The sequence below is a fragment of the Copadichromis virginalis genome, linkage group LG9 (assembly GCF_057382275.1).
Source record: "Copadichromis virginalis isolate Kocher_CV1m ecotype Utaka linkage group LG9, C_Virginalis_male_GT1.1, whole genome shotgun sequence".
Taxonomy (NCBI): domain Eukaryota; kingdom Metazoa; phylum Chordata; class Actinopteri; order Cichliformes; family Cichlidae; genus Copadichromis; species Copadichromis virginalis.
Genome location: NC_140626.1, coordinates 18,807,090 through 18,824,528, shown reverse-complemented (window position 1 = coordinate 18,824,528; position 17,439 = coordinate 18,807,090). Strand labels below are relative to the sequence as shown.

General features: G+C 40.7%; 4 protein-coding genes across 16 annotated transcripts in view; 2 read left to right on the top strand and 2 right to left on the bottom strand.

The window, feature by feature from the left end:
• Positions 1-1,002, top strand: part of abi1a (abl-interactor 1a) — a 48,560-nt gene extending 47,558 nt beyond the window's left edge. For all 6 annotated transcript variants that reach the window (XM_085468049.1, XM_085468046.1, XM_085468048.1 and 3 more), the window contains one exon: positions 42-1,002. In XM_085468049.1, the coding sequence (XP_085324175.1) occupies positions 42-217 (176 nt within the window). In that variant the 3' untranslated portion in view covers positions 218-1,002. The remainder of the gene's footprint in view (positions 1-41) is intronic.
• On the bottom strand, positions 878-10,101 carry pdss1 (prenyl (decaprenyl) diphosphate synthase, subunit 1). Of its 3 annotated transcripts, none has more exons than XM_085468052.1 (11): positions 9,411-10,101; positions 6,937-6,986; positions 6,668-6,800; positions 5,942-6,072; positions 5,659-5,800; positions 5,467-5,578; positions 5,277-5,386; positions 5,088-5,168; positions 4,871-4,984; positions 4,677-4,757; positions 878-3,110 (listed from the first exon to the last, which is right to left on the bottom strand). In XM_085468052.1, the coding sequence occupies exons 2-11, from the start codon at positions 6,960-6,962 to the stop codon at positions 2,970-2,972; spliced, it is 1,071 nt and encodes a 356-aa protein (XP_085324178.1). In that variant the 5' UTR covers positions 6,963-6,986; positions 9,411-10,101; the 3' UTR covers positions 878-2,969. The 3 variants fall into 3 exon arrangements, with proteins under 3 accessions (XP_085324178.1, XP_085324179.1, XP_085324177.1); XM_085468053.1 differs by having other exon boundaries at positions 9,961-10,101; XM_085468051.1 differs by lacking the exon at positions 9,411-10,101 and adding an exon at positions 9,100-9,255.
• On the top strand, positions 9,335-16,128 carry LOC146701722 (uncharacterized). Of its 6 annotated transcripts, none has more exons than XM_085468043.1 (21): positions 9,335-9,400; positions 9,983-10,040; positions 10,146-10,439; positions 10,524-10,642; positions 10,721-10,849; positions 10,949-11,013; positions 11,105-11,161; positions 11,506-11,565; positions 12,226-12,293; positions 12,440-12,527; positions 12,638-12,707; positions 12,783-12,855; positions 12,907-13,011; positions 13,104-13,233; positions 14,888-14,932; positions 15,016-15,097; positions 15,177-15,269; positions 15,442-15,518; positions 15,624-15,679; positions 15,791-15,870; positions 15,976-16,128. In XM_085468043.1, the coding sequence occupies exons 3-21, from the start codon at positions 10,208-10,210 to the stop codon at positions 16,096-16,098; spliced, it is 1,752 nt and encodes a 583-aa protein (XP_085324169.1). In that variant the 5' UTR covers positions 9,335-9,400; positions 9,983-10,040; positions 10,146-10,207; the 3' UTR covers positions 16,099-16,128. The 6 variants fall into 6 exon arrangements, with proteins under 6 accessions (XP_085324169.1, XP_085324168.1, XP_085324167.1 ...); XM_085468042.1 differs by having other exon boundaries at positions 11,467-11,565; positions 12,928-13,011; positions 15,624-15,667; XM_085468041.1 differs by having other exon boundaries at positions 11,467-11,565; positions 12,928-13,011.
• Positions 13,816-17,439, bottom strand: part of apbb1ip (amyloid beta (A4) precursor protein-binding, family B, member 1 interacting protein) — a 28,385-nt gene continuing 24,761 nt past the window's right edge. Inside the window, exon 14 of the mRNA XM_085468036.1 lies at positions 13,816-17,352. Coding sequence (XP_085324162.1) covers positions 16,762-17,352 — 591 coding nt within the window. The 3' untranslated portion in view covers positions 13,816-16,761. The remainder of the gene's footprint in view (positions 17,353-17,439) is intronic.

The window sequence follows — 17,439 nt, the reverse complement described above, 5'->3', positions numbered from 1 at the left end:
TACAGAGTCCAAGAGCAAACCTTTTCCCTTCCTGTTCGCAGTGGTGGCCATCTACGACTACGCCAAGGACAAGGACGACGAGCTGACTTTCATGGAGGGCGCCATCATTTACGTCATCAAAAAGAACGACGACGGCTGGTTCGAAGGCGTGTGCAACGGCACCACCGGCCTCTTCCCCGGCAACTACGTGGAGTCCATCATGCACTACGCCGACTGAAGGGACCTTTCAGTTAAAGTACAGCATATTTATTCAGTCATATCACAATCCACTGAGAGACTGACGGCAGAAATCTGACTCCCGAGATGCATAACCACGTGATCCCCCCCCCGCCGCCCTTTTTCTTTTGATATGACGGAATGTTTTTCCCTTACTGATTGCAAATAAAATGACAAAGGTATATCTATTTAGTTAATTTTGGTGTTATGGACAGGTGGGGAACATTTAAGGAACATGTAAAATAAACTTTTTTTTTTTAATGAATTGGACTGCACATGCTCACACAGTTGAAGGATGTACGGTGAGATCTTGCCTGAACAAAACACTTTGTGAACAAGAGTTTTTAGGTTTCGATGGAACAAATAAAAATGTAACGTAAGCACCTTCAGTGGAAGTGTTTGTACCGTTGGTTGTACATAATCCGAGCTGCAGCCACTCCGGGAGGGAAGGGGGGGTTCTGTAATGTAAATTCAGTGAATGTCGATCATATGATGCTTTTCATTAGTGGTGCCGCCCTCCTCCTCCTCAACTCTGTAAATGACAGATGGACTGTTGGTGATTTGCAAATAAATACTGTAAATCGTATTTCAAAGGAAAGAAAACTTACTGCGGGAAAATCAGTCTCGGCGTCAAAGCATGGAAAAATTTTTCAAGAGCTAATGTAATTTTAAGTTTATTGCCATTATCCTTCCATTATGTTGTAAATGTATACACCTTTGCTTTCTCATTACACTGTTGAAATCACTTCTTTAAAAAACTGAAGTAAATGACAGGCTCGTCCCTTTTATCGCCTTCTTTTAAATTTCATGAATTTGGGTCCATCTAAAGCAAAGACATTCCATCCATTTTCAGCTTATTATGGAGCATTTTAGGATTCACTGTTAATTTTATATGCAGAAAATGTGGAAGATCTTTCGGTGACTGGCAGGAATATCATTCCTGTGCATATGGGTGACAAATTAAATGAAAAACATGAACCCGTGACCCCCAACCTTAACGTGAAGGGACTGTTTAGGTCCTCAAACCTTGTCTTTTGTGCCCTGCTTCTGAACCTGTGTACTACAATTTTAGCAAAGTAAAGATGAGGACAACCACAGCACAGGGTTTTTTTTCTTACTAAGTGTTGAAACATTTCTAACCCTTTCTAGGTTACTAATAATCACGGGCACAGAGGGGGTCACTGGATCATTTGTGTATGAAAACTGTGATTATGCCCTTTGGAGTCACCAGATCTCATCACAATCATGAAAACCGCAAATTGTTTTAACCTCTCTGTTAGCCTGGCAAACACTTCCTGCAATTTGTCACCTGAGAGTGGAATCGTCCTGCCCCAAAACTGCCACGTGACAATTCAGATGTGATAACGTAGACCATTTAAGCAACTAGTACCTCCTCGGTCTTCTCAAAGCACCACTGGCCCCGTCTGGGTTCAAAGACCGCGCTGACTGCTAGGAACGTGTAATCCTCTGGGCTGCACGGGTGTATATAATACATTATCTCCAGTATAAATCAGCCAGTCCATACGTAGGTGTCTCTCAGGTATAAGAATCATCATCTTGTACTTTTTCATGCTGGTTCTGTCATCTAACATGACCTCCAAATGCAGTGTTAAACCGCTACCTGCTGTGGTCACCGTTCACCCACTTTCTTTTATTTCCAGCTCAGTTTCATCATAGATCTCTCTCTGCCCTTCATTTGTACATAATAAAATGTTGATTGAGAAATTTATGTACAGTGTTTTATAATAAACAAATCTATGTACAACATGCGCGTGTCATTACTTTTGACAAGGAACCAAAGCTTCAGATTGAATGAAATAAAAAAAATGAAGCAGTTGGTTTATTGAGCGCACAGTCATTGCAGATGTTAAGGCCGTGGTCGTTACAGGACACTTTGCATCACAGAAGTAACCACATAACACTTCAGAGTGGAAAAGAAAGACACGTGACTGATTGGCCTTTGAGGTGAGGACGGATCCAAGCGAGTACACAACGATGCACTTCCCTCTCCTTTGGAATTACACAGATGTTGCAACGCCTCGGTCGCAGCTCAGGACCAGCAGGTAACAAACTGTTCACTCACAGTCGGCTAGTCTGAGCCACGGGAGGCTTTTGCAGTTACAGTACTGTAAGCAGTGAAGGGTTCAGCTGCAGTTTTCAGTTGTACTTATTCATTTACATATCATACGTTTCCTGTAAGAAACTCAAACATCACAATTTGCCTAAATACCAAGTTTACTTGCGCTTCGTAAGGATGCACAAATTTAATGGCCTGGTTTGGGGCTTTCAACAAATCTGGTAACATTTGTGTTGCACCAACTTTGGCCTGTTAAATGTTCAAAGACCGTTTGACGAGGAGCTGAAAAACTTTAAAATTCTTCTTTTTATGATGATTCTTGTTATCAACAACAAAATAAATATTGGCATTGGCATCAGGTTTCAGTCAAACTAAAATTTTAAACATCAGAATGAGCCCAAAAAATACAAAAAATAAATCTGTGCATCCTTAATACCAAACCTCAAGTCAAGAGGAAAGCGCCACGATTCAGATCAGAGACCCCTGCTTGCCGTTTTGTTCTGTTAAGCCAGAGTTGGCACTCAGATCAGCACCAGAGGTCCATCCAAACCAAACTCCTGTTGCCTCCCTCGCTATTTTTGCCCAACCCTGCTGGTCTAAGGACCTAAGGGTGGCAGGTAAATTGCTGTCCTCTCCCCTGGAGTAGCTGCCTGAAGAGAAGCCCAGCAGAGGAGGATCATTTGTCTCTGGTTAGCACCATCTCTGTGAGCCTGATGAGGGCGTCTCTCTCTGGGGATGGCCTGAGCCTACTGATCTGCCTGATTGCTTCTTTGCAGTAGTGCTGGGCCAGGTAGTTGGTCTGCTGCACACCATTGCTCTAAAACAGAAGGAGGAGCACTCACATTATTAAAGTTTTTAATCTATTAACCTATATCGGATTTTTAAGACTGACCAATACAGATATGTGGTAATTAAAAAAAATTATTTTTCTAAATATTTTTAGCAGAGTCTCCCTAACATTTATCATTTATTTATCTAAATGTGTCTGCTTGGATCAGCTCGTTCCAAACATGTTGTCAACAGAGAAGCTGCACAGCTCCCTCTGGTGGAGAAACTACATAACTTCAATGCACAGATTTTTTTATTTTTATGTATTTTTTTGCTTTTTAGGCGGGCCTTTTTTCTTTAGTGATCGGTTAGCAGTGAAGAGGGGACACGAAGAAGAAGTCAGGCAGCAAAAGGCTGCAGGTTGGATGTGAACCCGGGCCGCTGCATTTCAGCCAGAGGGCATATGGGCACCTGCTCAACCAGTGAGCTGGCAACCGGCATCTGCCACTCATAACATGGTCGAAGGGCGGTTCTCCTATCCTTTAAAAAAAAAAAGTCATTTATCAACTGCTATAAATGCTGATACTATCAGCAAGTAGCTAATACTGGACGATAATATCGTCCAGTATTAGCTACTGGACGATAGCTAATACTTATCAGAGCCAGAGCAGATAAGTCTGCTCTGGCTCTGCTATCAACAATAAAACACTAAAATCATTGACAACTGCTTTTTTTGTCACGCAGAGCTCAGCTTCGTTTACTAAACACCTACTTCTGGTTACAGTTTTGCAGCCTTTTGTGAATGATTAAATATTACAGCAGGCACTGCTCATAACCTGGTTATACCAACCCTATGGTTAAATACGGTGTGGCAGCATCATGCAATAAGGGAGAAATTCATAAAAGAATAAAGGAAGCGAGTTCACCTTAAAGCACAAGTAAGACCGGATTAAATTCTTGCTTCAGAAAATGTCCTTGACCAAGGCACTCCACAACGTTTTTAATAATCAGGACCGATCCCTCTCTAAGGGACGCACTGGGACAAGTCTCTGTCTTTGAGTGATTCGGCCAAATCCCAGATCTAAAGCCCAAAGAACATCTGAGGAGAGACCCTGAAGATGACAGTTTAAGCACTTTCACATCTAATCTGACCAAGCTTTGGAGGATCTGCACAAATCCAGGTGCGATTTGTGCTCGCACAGTTTACACCACAGTGACAGTGCTGCTAAAAGTACCGAGTGAGTTCGACTACTTCTGTAAATGAGACTTAGGATTTTTAAATGCATTTCCAAAAATCTATAAAACCATCCTACCATCGTTAGTTTCAGAGTGCAGATTGTTAGACTTTGACCTACAGCGTCACTTCAGACTAGGTAAAGTTCTTTGCATCGCTTTTAGATCTCTCTCTGCTCTTTATTTGTACACAATAAAACGTTTATTGTAAAATTTATGTACAGTGTTTTATTATAAACAAATCTATTTCAACATGCATGTGTCATGACTTTTAAGAAGCTAATTTCACATCATTTTATTTTTTAATATAAATGTTATTAAGAGAGCCCTTCTTTTGGTTGGACCTTTAAGGCTTTCACTTATGGTGTATTACGGCTCATACCTGAAGGACGTACTGCCAGGCTCGATCTACGTCTCCTTTGGAGGCGAAACGTCTCATGATCATTGCATGAAGCTCAGGAAACTGAAATGACAAACAGATAAAAACTAAAGACAGTTTGCAGTCCATCTCATTCACCTAGTGGTGCACAGTTTGTCTGCATGTCCTGAGTAAGAGCGATGGTGGCGGTGTCTCACCTGCTGACAAGCAAACAGGACCGGACCAGTAGCCAAACCCAATTTCAAATCGGCTGCTGTGGGCTTCCCCAGCTGACTGGCTCCAGATGTGAAGTCCAAAACATCATCCACCAGCTACAGGACAAAACAAACCGCCTTATTACATAACTACTGTGCAAAAAATCATTACTGATATTTGCTCATCACTGAGGGCGACACTTTGCTTAACAGCCTGTACCTGAAATGCAATGCCAACATTCTTCCCATACTGGTACGCTATTTCATGCACTTCAGGATCAGAGTTTACCAGAATGGAAACCTTAAATGAAAGAGTGCAGACAGTCAACGAAAAAAAACATTAAAAAGTGCAGAAAACGAGGCTTTTCTCCATCTCTCTGCTATTTATGTGAAGACAGAACGTACATACTGCTTTACAACTGTTTGCAATAAGACTTGCTGTCTTCTTGAAGGTCTTCTCGAGGTAGTGTTTGAATCGCTCGTTCTCATTCTCTTTGGAACCCAACTGCATGAATTCACCTGCAATCACAAGGCTATATGTAAATGCATTCTTCCGGCCAGTTCTTCTGCATGCTGGTTCTCGGCTCATCGTGACTTACCTCGCACCAGGTCCTCTATGACCTGAGATAAAACTTTCACCACTGTGATGTTACCGATACGAGCCAAGGCCATTGAGGCAGCCGAGAGGATAAAATCTCCGGCTAAGATAGCCTGGAAGAGAGGAGGCCGAATGATATACGAGCGGGTGGTTCGGAAAAACATATCAGACCAAACGATTTTATCTCCTTTACCTTTTTTTCACCCCACACTTCATTAATTGTTCTCTTCCCTCTTCGTTTATCCGATCCATCTATGACATCATCATGCACCAGGCTGGCAGTGTGAATCATTTCAGAGATCATAGCGATGGCCCTCTGCCCTGGGAGCAAATCTCTAAAATGGACAAACGCAGACAGCAAACAGGAGGAAGTCAAATGCAATTATCTGAAACAAAAGAGTTTGTCATAACGGTGCAATCAGGACTCTGACCCGTGTGTCGCAGAGCAAAATACAACTGAGTTTAGAGTCGTTTACCCGGCTCTGTTGCTGTGGATGTTAAGGGCGCGAGCCATCAGTACCACTATCATTGGTCGGATGGCCTTCCCCTTGCCATCGAAATAGTATTCACACAGAGATTTCAGCTCTACTTTGGACACAAACAGCTCCTGTAAAGGACAGTAAAAAGCAAGCGTTTTATTTCCGCCATAAACAACCGCTGTGCAGAAAGAAATCTGCCAATCACCACAGGGCAGGAAACCGCCCACTCTGACCCAAAAAGCCTTCATTAATTTGTCACAGCTATTGCAAAAATATCTCAGACAGACTTCCTTTTAGTTTTTCTCTACGTTCTTTAGCAGCTTAAAACCCCTATTGTGAAAGAAGGGTGTGGCTTTGCTCTGTTGGCGGGTGAGAGGGGAAGCAGACTGGTTCAAGGAGAAATTCAGAGTACAGTTGAATGGGAAAGCTAACAGGCTTGGTGGTTAATAAGTAGTAAGAAGGTAAAAACCTGCCAGTATTAGTGAATGAATCCTGACTGCATTAAAGATAAAGTGTGTGCTTTGCAAACATCTGGATTTAACTACTGATTTGTTCAACCTTAAAATTGGGTTGAAAAACTAATAAATGTGAGCTGAAGCTGTTACTTTTCGAGAAGTGACCAGAGAAAGGGATGCAACACAAAACAGAATACAGCACAACAATCGCTTCAGCACAACTATTCTATTTGAAAGCTAAATTGGACTGATCTCTTTGAAGACTTACTTTTTTGATGTCGTCATATAAACTCGTCAAGTCTTTCTGGGCTAACGTGAAGGGGTCCTTGGGCTTTGTGTCACTGTGTGTCGCTCTGCAACAGCAAGACTGTAGTGTTGGAAGCAGCAACCGTGACTGGTGTCTGGAAAGAAAGATATGCAAATATTTATGCTGAAACTGAACGTGTGATTTGAAATGCACAAAAGATATATCTCCTAAAATATATTAATAAATAAAATGTAAAAATCACTACTTAGCTGGACTACCTAACAACTCACCTGATTAGAAAGTTTCCTGCTTTCATGTTTATCTGTGCAGGTGTTGGCGGCTGAAATTGAAAATGAGATCATAACAAAGATGAGCTCGGGCATGTGCAGCACATCAGGTTTGCAGAGGCTCTAGCACCCTGGAGTTATTGTTATTAAACAATTTTAAACCTACACAGGATCAGTTATTTATGGACCCAGATTTTAAGCCCTGGGTGCATTCACTTAACATAGGAACAATAAAATAATACGCTCACACTAACTGGGATTGATACAAGATAGAAACATTGTTTTCTGTTTAAAATGCACGTGTTACATTTCATATAACTGAAGTGTTGCACATGTGGGTCAATGCCGAATGAATGAATCAAATGCAACTGAGGCAGGCAGCTGGCCAAGTCAAAGACAGCTTACGTGCAAGCAGGAAGTCTCAACCTTTATGAGCTCAACAAGTCACCAATCATTTCATTTAAACACTAGTGATGTGCGATTCCACTGATTTCTTTTCCGATCCGATACCAAGTAAAATCCAGGGTGGTATCGAAGATACTGATCCGATACCAATACTTTGTACGAAAACTTAATGTTTCATTGTATTTCATAATACAATATATAATTGTATTATGTAATTGTAATAATAATATAATAATATAGCTTCATAATGATTACAGAACATTAGACTACTTGTTCTTATTGCTTAATAATGCAGAATTATCATATAGAAATAAAAAAAAAACTTGAAGTTGTGCTCTATTTGAGCATGTTGCCTGCCTGCAACACTAAAGGACTCCGCGAGATACGTCTGTCTCGCCCTATCAGCACCTGTCCCTCTCCTCCTCTTCAGTTCACCTCAACATAAGCTCATCATATTCTGTGATATGATTTACTCTGAGGTGTTTGACGAGGTTAGTGGTGTTGCCACAACACCTCACTGTCTTGCCACATGTATCGCAAACCGCGTCTTGGCTGTTTGTGGATGTAAAATACGTCCACACATGACTCCGTTAACACTCTGCCATTGTTGTGAGTGCGTACGCCAAGGGGCTGCCACACATTTATACAGGGTGGGCCATTTATATGGATACAACGTAATAAAATGGGAATGGTTGGTGATATTAAAGTCCTGTTTGTGGCACATTAGTATATGTGAGGGGGCAAACTCCTCAAGATTGGTGGTGACCATGGTGGCCATTTAGAAGTCAGCCATCTTAGATACAACTTTTGTTTTTTCAATAGGAAGAGGGCCATGTGACACATCAGACTTATTGGTAATGTCACAAGAAAAACAGTAGTGTGCTTGGTTTCAACGTAACTTTATTCTTTCATGAGTTATTTACAAGTTTCTGACCACTTATAAAATGTGTTCAATGTGCTGCCCATTGTGTTGGATTGTCAATGCAACCCTCTTCTCCCACTCATCACACACTGATAGCAACACCGAAGGAGAAATGCCAGCACAGGTATCCAGTATCCGTAGTTTTAGGTGCTGCACATCTCGTATCTTCACACCATAGACAATTGCCTTCAGATGACTCCAAAGATAAAAGTCTAAGGGGGTCAGATCGGGAGACCTTGGGGGCCATTCAACTGGCCTACGACGACCAATCCACTTTTCAGGAAACTTCATCTAGAAATGCTCTGACCTGGCACCCATAATGTGGTGGTGCACCATCTTGCTGGAAAAACTCAGGGAACGTGCCAGCTTCAGTGCATAAAGAGGGAAACACATCATCATGTAACATGTAGTATCATGTACAGCCGTGTTTCACATATGACTATGAAAGGCGTAAGAGGAAGTAGTTCCTTCCAATTTAGACGATCCAAATGATATAGTTTCTTTCTACTGTGTTCCTTTTAATGATAAACTACAAATTTACCCCAAAGTACTAAAATATCGATATTTTAATATGAGAATCGATTCTACAACATAACTTACTGGTATCAGAAGAATCGATATTTCAGTATCGATCCGCACACCACTATTAAACACACAGATATAAAATTCTCTTTACTGAGGAATGTAAATAAAGTTTCACTGGCATGGGATATGACAGATAGTGGAATAAAGCAGAAGTGGGCATTGCCTCTAAACCACCACTCTGCAGTGTATGACCTTCCTGGTTTTGAAAAGTCCTCCATGCCGGCTCTCCAGCTTTTTATTAACCGCAAACTCACCCTGGTTTCCGGCGTGGGGATGCAGGAAGCCCGGCTCAACAGGGATGCAGAGGAAGACACAGGCCTGCCCTTCAAGTGCCACAAATTTTCTAATATATTCGTGGCCGTGCAGCCCGTGGTCAACCTCGGGCATTTCCTCCACCACGGCCCCGCCATGTTACCTTAGGTTAACAGCATGCATCGGAAGTTACATATCGCAACGTGAACCGGAAAAACAGTAAAGGAATATCCGGTGACGTCTCATAACGAGGAGCAGCAGAAGGCAGGAAATGATGGAGAGAGTAAATGCGCAATAATTTAGGTATACATACCTCAAGCTAGTGCTGGAAAATGTGTTTTCAAGCTCGTCTTCAGATAATATACGGGTGTCTGGGATGAGGCTAGTTGCTGGGTTGCTAACAGCTAAGCTAGCTCTCGCCTTTTCATGACACTTTATTATTATTTGGGGTGTAATATGTAATAATAAACTAACGTAAGAACTAAAATTACCCTATCGTTATTTACAGGTATACGGTAGAGCTGACAGACAAAGTTAAGGTTGTTTAGTTCATGTTTAACTCGTTTTATATGTAAGTTAATAGTTAAAAAAAAACCCTTAAAAGTTGATTGGAGGAATTGTGTATGAAACGTAACGTGCAACTGATAATTTTTTTACTCTGATTAAGGTTTAAAAGTCCTGAAATACAATTTTAAGATCATTTTACATCACTCTAGTATTTCCATTTAATGCCAAACAAAAATTATATTTTACTTAACACTTTAGTAGCCTATTAATAGTGACTAAGTCTTTTTTTTTTACTATCATAAGTAAAATATCAGCTGTTTGGCTTAGAATAAGCACTAAGGGGAAGTGTGGTTTACCCTTTTTTATTGCTTCCCTCAGATCTGCTATCTTTAATGCAGTACTTCTCAAACCCTGGGCTGTGGATGTGGATAACCAGGTGAAACTATAAAACAAAATTAAGATGAACTAGAATATAATATGATTTTTTTTTTAAGTTAATGATTGATAAAACTGTGGGGCGTTTGGTACGAACCTTCTTAAGGTGGGGCATGCCAGAGAGAAGTTGAAACCTGATTCGATAAGTCAGCTGCTCCATCTGTGAAAATGTGGAGCACCTGTACAGCACTAGTCTTTGCTCTGGTGGCAGCATCGAGCTTCACACCTGCATATGTCCTGGAGTTGTGCCAAAATATAAGTCCTGAGTGTCACAGTGACCACAACACCGCATCAAACAGCCAATCGTCATCGCACACTGTGAAGTCCAAGTGGATCTTGAGTGCTTCAAGCCTCATGCACGACCTTAACCAGTTCAGAGTCTCCTGCAAGAAGCTATTGGGTAAAACAGATTCTTGTCCTTACAGGTCAAAATATAGAGGAAGGCGCTAATGTTATCATACAATCCCCTCTGTCCTCTCTGCAGAGGCACTCCCAATCGACAAAGTTGATGGCAACTTTGTTCGCACTGTGAAGAACTGCATATTTTCCAAGTCCATTCCAACTCCACTCAAAGGTCCATTGAGGTTGACAGCAGCGTCTAAGGTGAGGATGCCATGTCACTATCAGCACTGTAATTTCACAATATAGTGAATTCATTTATGTCTAAAATTGTCTTAACAGGATGTCATCGAGGGGATCTTAGATTTAGATGCGTCAGTGACTCGGTCAGGTGATTTTCTGCATTATGCGAGTGGTGGCAGACTACTGCCGGGGTCTGTGCCACTTGCTCACAGATATGGAGGTCATCAGGTATAAATGATTTTTATACCTGATAACTTTTTAAAAGCTATAAAGCTTTTGCTTATTTGCTGAGTTGATCTTTTTGACACGCTTTACTTTCCTCGATAGTTTGGCTACTGGGCAGGCCAGCTGGGGGATGGTCGAGCTCATTTCCTTGGTCAGTATTCAAACAAGTAAGTTAATTTTTTAAAATTATGTTTTTATGTTTTAAGTAATTTTCTGCCACTTCAAGCCTTTACATATTTTCCTTCTCAATTTTCATAGAAAGGGGGAGGTATGGGAACTCCAGCTTAAAGGATCTGGAAAAACACCATATTCAAGGTTTGTATTTATTTGTACATATATTTGTGCAATAGCTATTACATTTATTATTTGTAGTAATATACAGGTGTGTTAGGAGATAGCTAAAGAGAAGGAAAGGGCTTTAATTGTAGGGTCTATGATGTTTTGAAGGACGGCAGAGGAGGATGCTAGGCAGAGGGTGACATGGAGGCAGATGATCTGCTGTAATGACCCCTAAAAATGAATAAGTAGTACGCATGGCTATTAATATTAGTATGCATGGCTGTAGAATTGTGCAGTCATGCAATGCAACCAAAAAAGTATGACTTCACATCGGGCTGCAGGTCAGGAGATGGTCGTGCTGTAATCCGGTCTTCTGTCAGGGAGTTCCTGTGCAGTGAAGCGATGCATTTCCTGGGTGTTCCCACCAGCAGGGCTGCCAGGTGAGAATAAATGATTTTGAGAGCTATAAGTTTGGTATAAGATTACAAACTTAGCACAAAAAGTAAAGAAATGTGTTTGGTTGATGATAATTATTTGTTTTTACCATGATTCTATGTAGTAATAATAATTTGCTTAATCAGACATTTACAAGCAATCAAACATTCTTGGTACCTCTGATTCAGATTCAGTAGCAAAGACAGATGTTTGGCTTCCAAGTGCTTCTTTACCTGATTTGGCACTGTATTATCATTAATTAACTCCCAGCAAGTGATTGATTCGGGCTAAAGGCTGTTGACATCCCTGTTTAGCCGAAACCATAAAACGTGTAGCTTTTGCAGTAATTTTTCTGGCATTGGACTTTGTGTTTTTATCCACACAAGGCAATGATCAGGTTTACCTACTACAAATTTTACCCTAATAACTGTCAATCAGGACTTTTGATATGCAGAAATGTGTTATCAATTTATATTTCATTCATTCACATAAAATTAGTTCAAGTCATTCGAGCTTGACTCATATGACGAGAACATTTTTTTGGCATTTGCAAAAAAAGAGACGTTTTTAAAGAAATTATAACCCAGAAATTGTGTGAATCGTGTGATTTTTGTTGCCATTTAATTGTTATGTGTTTTAGATTTATCCGCTAATTCTTTTTTTAGTCTGATTGTCAGTGAGGAGCCAGTGTTGAGGGATCAGTTCTACAATGGAAATGTGAAAGCAGAGAGAGGTACAGGATTTACCCATGACTGGAGCCTTTTATTTCAAACTGCATTACTTTTTAACAATCCAGCATAATTTTTGTTACTGTTATGCAGATGTTTTGTCTGCTGCTGTAATCTTTGTTCTGGTTCAGCTTTTCTTTATTCCCCACAGGAGCTGTTGTTCTGCGATTGGCCAAGTCATGGTTTCGGATTGGATCCTTAGAAATTTTGTCTCAAAGTGGAGAAATAAATCTTCTGAGGTAAGACTGCCTGGTCACATGACAAAGTTTACTTCATAGTTGTTTACATCTGGCTTTGTTCTGTGTCCTGTTGTGTTTGTAATGTTATTTTATCGTTATTTTCGTTTTAGAAAGCTGTTGAACTTTGTGATAGACGAACATTTTCCTTTTATAAATCCAGACAACCCAGAAAAATATTTGGTGAGTAATAAAAAAGCACAGCTGAATGTACCACTTTTGTTTTAAGTAAATAAGCTATTGAGGTTTTCTTTGCAGGTGTTTTTTTCCACAGTTGTAAATGAAACGGCACATCTGATTGCCCAGTGGATGTCAGTCGGTTTTGCACATGGTGAGAAACTGAACATTCGTATCACACAGTTTAAACCAACGCTACTTATAGCTGTCGCTGTTCTCACCACAGGTGTGTGCAACACAGACAACTTCAGTCTTCTTTCTATCACCATCGACTACGGACCCTTTGGCTTTATGGAGTCATATAACCCCAGTGTGTAGACTGTTTCATGTCGCTTTTACTCCAAAATAACTGAAATCCTCTTGCTGTCAGTTCTCAGACAAATATTTTTCTTTTTGTTGCAGATTTTATCCCCAACACATCTGATGATGAAGGCAGGTACAGCATTGGAGCTCAGGCAAATGTTGGCCTCTTGAATCTAGAGAAACTCTTGGTGGCTCTGATTCCTGTGCTTACACAGACACAACAGAAACAGTAAGAATACCACAACATCACTTTGTCTCAAGGGGGATTTACTAAATATAGGACTTGAACTCTTTTTGTCATTTCGACAAACTGGAACAGCTTTGCTGTTAGCTCATTCTTACAGAAGCCTGTTTGTTTGTCTAAAAAACAAAAGCACAGAAACATGAGCAAAATAACTTCAGAGTCACACAAAGCGATGTGAAAAGAATAATACATCCCACAATTTATTTTCAGCATATTTTAATTCAAATATATCTTTAAAGATTTTCTTTGAGAAAGTGTGGAAATAAAGTAGTCATACAATGCAACAAAATGAAAGCAGCCACATGGAAAGTAAGTACACCCCTCACTTTAAATCTATCCCTCTTATGAAAACTGACCCCAGCAAAGCAAACAACCATTTAGTGTTTCTTGTCATCATACAAATATCTTCAAATCTTTTTAAGGTGTCAAAAAAAGTTCTGGATTATTCTTGTAAATGTATTTTTCCCTGTAAGACGAATCATCTATAGTTGTTTTTATATCCCTCGAAAATGAACTGGGGATGAAAGCAAAAACAACGGGAAGATCTGTGTGAAAAAGCAAACCATGCAGTTTTTAAAATAAACTTTATTAAAAGGTTCAACTTAAAGAGACAGTTCAATCAAACAACAGAAATGAAGGTGTCAGCAAAACAGAGGTGCTGCAAAAAAAAGGGAATTTAACAAACAGACCAAAGAAAAACAATTCTGCTCAAAGAAGGCAACAACTATGCATTCATAGCCCCTAAAAGAAAACACACCACAGAACAATCCTCTGCAGGATGGAGAACACAACCACTTACTGCTAGTGCAGAAACACACATCACAAAACTACTGGAGCTGACCCACACTCTGAGGCTCAGGGGCTTCTCTCAAGCTTTTATACTGCAGTTGGAAACAGGACACATCCACCAACACACACACACACACACACACACACACACACACACACACACACACACACACTAGGCCTGCTAGGGCTGTAACAGTCATGAAGAGATTGCACAAATTCCATGGATAATAAGTCACGAGATGTATCAATTGCTGAACTACATACAAGAACTTTTGGAATGATGTTCTCTGGACGGACAATTCAAATGTTTTTAGGAGCTGTTCAGGAGTATAACTTAACTTGTGTTGACTGGAAATGTTCCAAAGAGTGGAGGAAGACAAAGTGATCTGAAAGTTTAAGCTGCAGTGGATCGTGAAAACCGTAAAAAACTAACACAAATGTGGTTCAAAAAGTATAAATAATGAGCTGCGTAATCAAAGACTGGATTTAAATCTTATTAAAATATTGCAGGTGAATTCAAACTAGGCAGTAGAGACAGTCAAGAGATGTTTAGAGGAGTGGTCAAGAATAGAGCCTGAGTGAAGCTATTCAATGATGCAACCTAAAACGCTAAAATTCTTATGCTAAAAAATTCTTATGCTAAAATTCTTATGCTAATGTTTACTTACTTTTTTGCATAAATATTGTAATCTATTGAAAAAGCAAATAGGTAAAAAAAAAAAGAGGTAAAAGTTCAGTGGGATATACGTAGCTGCTTATTACACCTTCAAGTTTATTAATGTGACTTCTTTTCTAATTTGAAGAAATTCATGAAGTCAAATTGTAAACTTGTCATCTTAACTTTTTGCAGGGCGAAAATTATTCTTAAAGGATATGCCAACATTTACCAAATGAGGTGAGCTTCATGTGAAATGTTATCTTACTTGTGTTCATGCTGCAGCAAAGCCAAGACTGCATTTATTCATGTCTCCACTTCAGGGTTCACCAGATATTTAAGGCAAAACTGGGACTTCTTGGTGAAGATGAGGACGATAACGACCTCATTGCTTTCCTGCTTAAGGTGATTATACAGTTTGTTTCAGTCTTCTAAATCAGTTTAGTCTCACTCTCTGCACTGTAATTTCACTTTCCCTTTACAGGTGATGGAGGACACAGAGTCTGACTTCACCATGACCTTCAGGGAGCTCAGCGAAGTTTCAGCCAAGCAGCTTCTTAACAAGAACTTCACGCAGGTGGAGCTAAAAGTGACAAAATGTTGTTGTTCCTTTCAATCTCTAGATTTTGTTGTGAAGCTGGCCGATCTGTTGAATCAGTTGTACCAATACTGAGCTTTCCTTGCACAGCATGCATTTCTTATAATTAGGCATGCAGGAAATGTAAAGGATTGTATTATTTCTAAATCAGATGTGGGCTCTTGATGACCTATCACACCACAAGCACTTTTCTGATTGGCTTAACAAGTACCTGTTCCGGCTCAGTAGGTAAGGAAGGTCACGAGAGGTCATTTTGAATTTACTTATTTACATTTGTGTGACATCAGGATGTTTGTTGCTGTGAATTAATCTCTTTCCTCTGTTTCTGTTCAGACAGCAGGATGATAGCGATTTGGATCGTCAACACAGGATGAAAAGTAAATCAAACTGTAACTAAATCTTAATGTTGATTAAACGATGAGGGATATAAATATTTATATTCTTAGATGTTTGTTATGCAGTGGTGACAGAAACATCTGATTGGATTAAATGTTTTACAGATGTAAATCCGAGATATGTGCTGAGGAACTGGATGGCAGAGTCTGCAATAAGGAAAGCTGAGAGGAATGACTTTTCCGAGGTATGTGTCTGATAAAAGGACCTGTCACACAAAACAAATAAAACGACACCCAAAGTTGTTTATGATTTGTTTCTACTACAGTTTACTTTACCACTTTACCACTAGGTGGAGCTGCTGCACCACATCCTGTCCTCACCCTTTGTTACACAAGAGACTGCAGAGGAGGCGGGCTATGCAGCAAGACCTCCACAGTGGGCTAGGAGGTTAAAGGTCAGCTGTTCGTCATGAGTTACCTCCTAATAAAAAACTTGTAGCATATTTTGGTGTGATGTGTCATTTGTTGGGCAATATATTTGCTCCAAAAGGCAAAGAGATCCACAAACAAGCACCGACTGCAGGTGGTTACTGTAAAAGCCTGTCTGAGGGGAGGAAACACAGCATTTAGCCATGTCCATGAGGTCTAGACTGTGCTGGCCCTGCGGCAGACTGACGACTTGTCCAGCAAAGCAACAACATATTTTAATAATACAGATCTTGATGGTGCAGCACAGCCAGGAGATTCAAGGGTTTATTTAGGTGGGTTGAAGAGTCAAATGAAAACAAACTATCTAACTTGTATATTTACTGGTAACACAATGACTGTGTTTTTACAGTATTTACAGCTATGTATGCAAATATATATACAATATGGAAGTATGATAACAGCATGACAAAGCAAACTGTAATAGTCTTTTTGAGCCCAACGTTTTCAAATGCTTTTCAAAACTGAACTTTTTTTCAAAGGTTAACTCGTTTTTGTCTTGGAAGCTGTTCAGAAAAAGGATGAATGACTAAAAGGGGAAATCTACAGAGAACTCCACTAGCTTCATCTTTGAGAAAAGGCTGATTAAGTTGTTGGCTGTGCAGGCATAGTTCATTCTGTATTTATAGTCCACAAGTTCTCTGTTCAGGCTACTGGTCTGCATGCTTCTTCCTCATGGCTAGCATCAGTTCTGACATGAAGTCTCCACCTCCTCCGCCTCCTTGCGTTGGTGCAGTCCTCTTTGGTGGAGCCGGAGGAACCTTCTTCAATGACCCAGAGGTCCTCACAGCTGGTCTTAGGGTGGCGACAGGAGCAGCAGGTGGTGGTGGAGGAGGTGGTGGTGGTGGTGGTGGAGCCCCAGAAGCTACAAACACTGGGTCAGGTGGAGGTGGTGGCAAAGACACTGGATCTGGTGGTGGCGGGGGCAGAGAGTGGTCCACGCCACCAAAACTAGGAGGTGGTGGTGGCAGTGAATTAAAGCCAGTAGCTGGAGGAGGTGGTGGAAGAAAGTCTGGCGGAGCCTCTAAGTGGTCGTCAGTGGGTGGAGGTGGTGGTGGAGGAGGGAGATTGTCCATATCAAGTGGAGGTGGAGGGAAGTTGTTTGGTTGATTCCGCTTTGGGGGGGTGGGTTTTGAGGCAGTCTTGGCAGCCATGGGAGGAGGAGGAGGAGGGAGCACTGGGTCTGGGGGTGGTGGGGGGAGGACCTCGGCTAATGGTGGTGGTGGTGGTGGAGCTGGATTCTGATAAGTTAGAATAAAATTGAATGATATAAGATTGACAGGAAGGGAAAAGATTCTTAAACAAAAGAAGAGGAGAGGGCTTGTACT

What these genes read in the sequence shown, in the direction of transcription:
- pdss1 (XM_085468051.1), bottom strand. Translation starts at nt 9,255, where the DNA reads ATGGCGGGGCCGTGGTGGAGGAAATGCCCGAGGTTGACCACGGGCTGC. An exon ending in TCCTGTTTGCTTGTCAGCAG is followed by an intron (nt 4,758 to 4,870) that starts GTGAGACACCGC and finishes TTGTCATTTCAG; the next exon opens with TTTCCTGAGCTTCATGCAAT. An exon ending in CCTGGCAGTACGTCCTTCAG is followed by an intron (nt 3,111 to 4,676) that starts GTATGAGCCGTA and finishes CTTCTGTTTTAG; the next exon opens with AGCAATGGTGTGCAGCAGAC.
- LOC146701722 (XM_085468037.1), top strand. Translation starts at nt 10,208, where the DNA reads ATGTGGAGCACCTGTACAGCACTAGTCTTTGCTCTGGTGGCAGCATCG. An exon ending in GGAAAAACACCATATTCAAG is followed by an intron (nt 11,162 to 11,466) that starts GTTTGTATTTAT and finishes ATCGGGCTGCAG; the next exon opens with GTCAGGAGATGGTCGTGCTG. An exon ending in TACCTGTTCCGGCTCAGTAG is followed by an intron (nt 15,519 to 15,623) that starts GTAAGGAAGGTC and finishes GTTTCTGTTCAG; the next exon opens with ACAGCAGGATGATAGCGATT.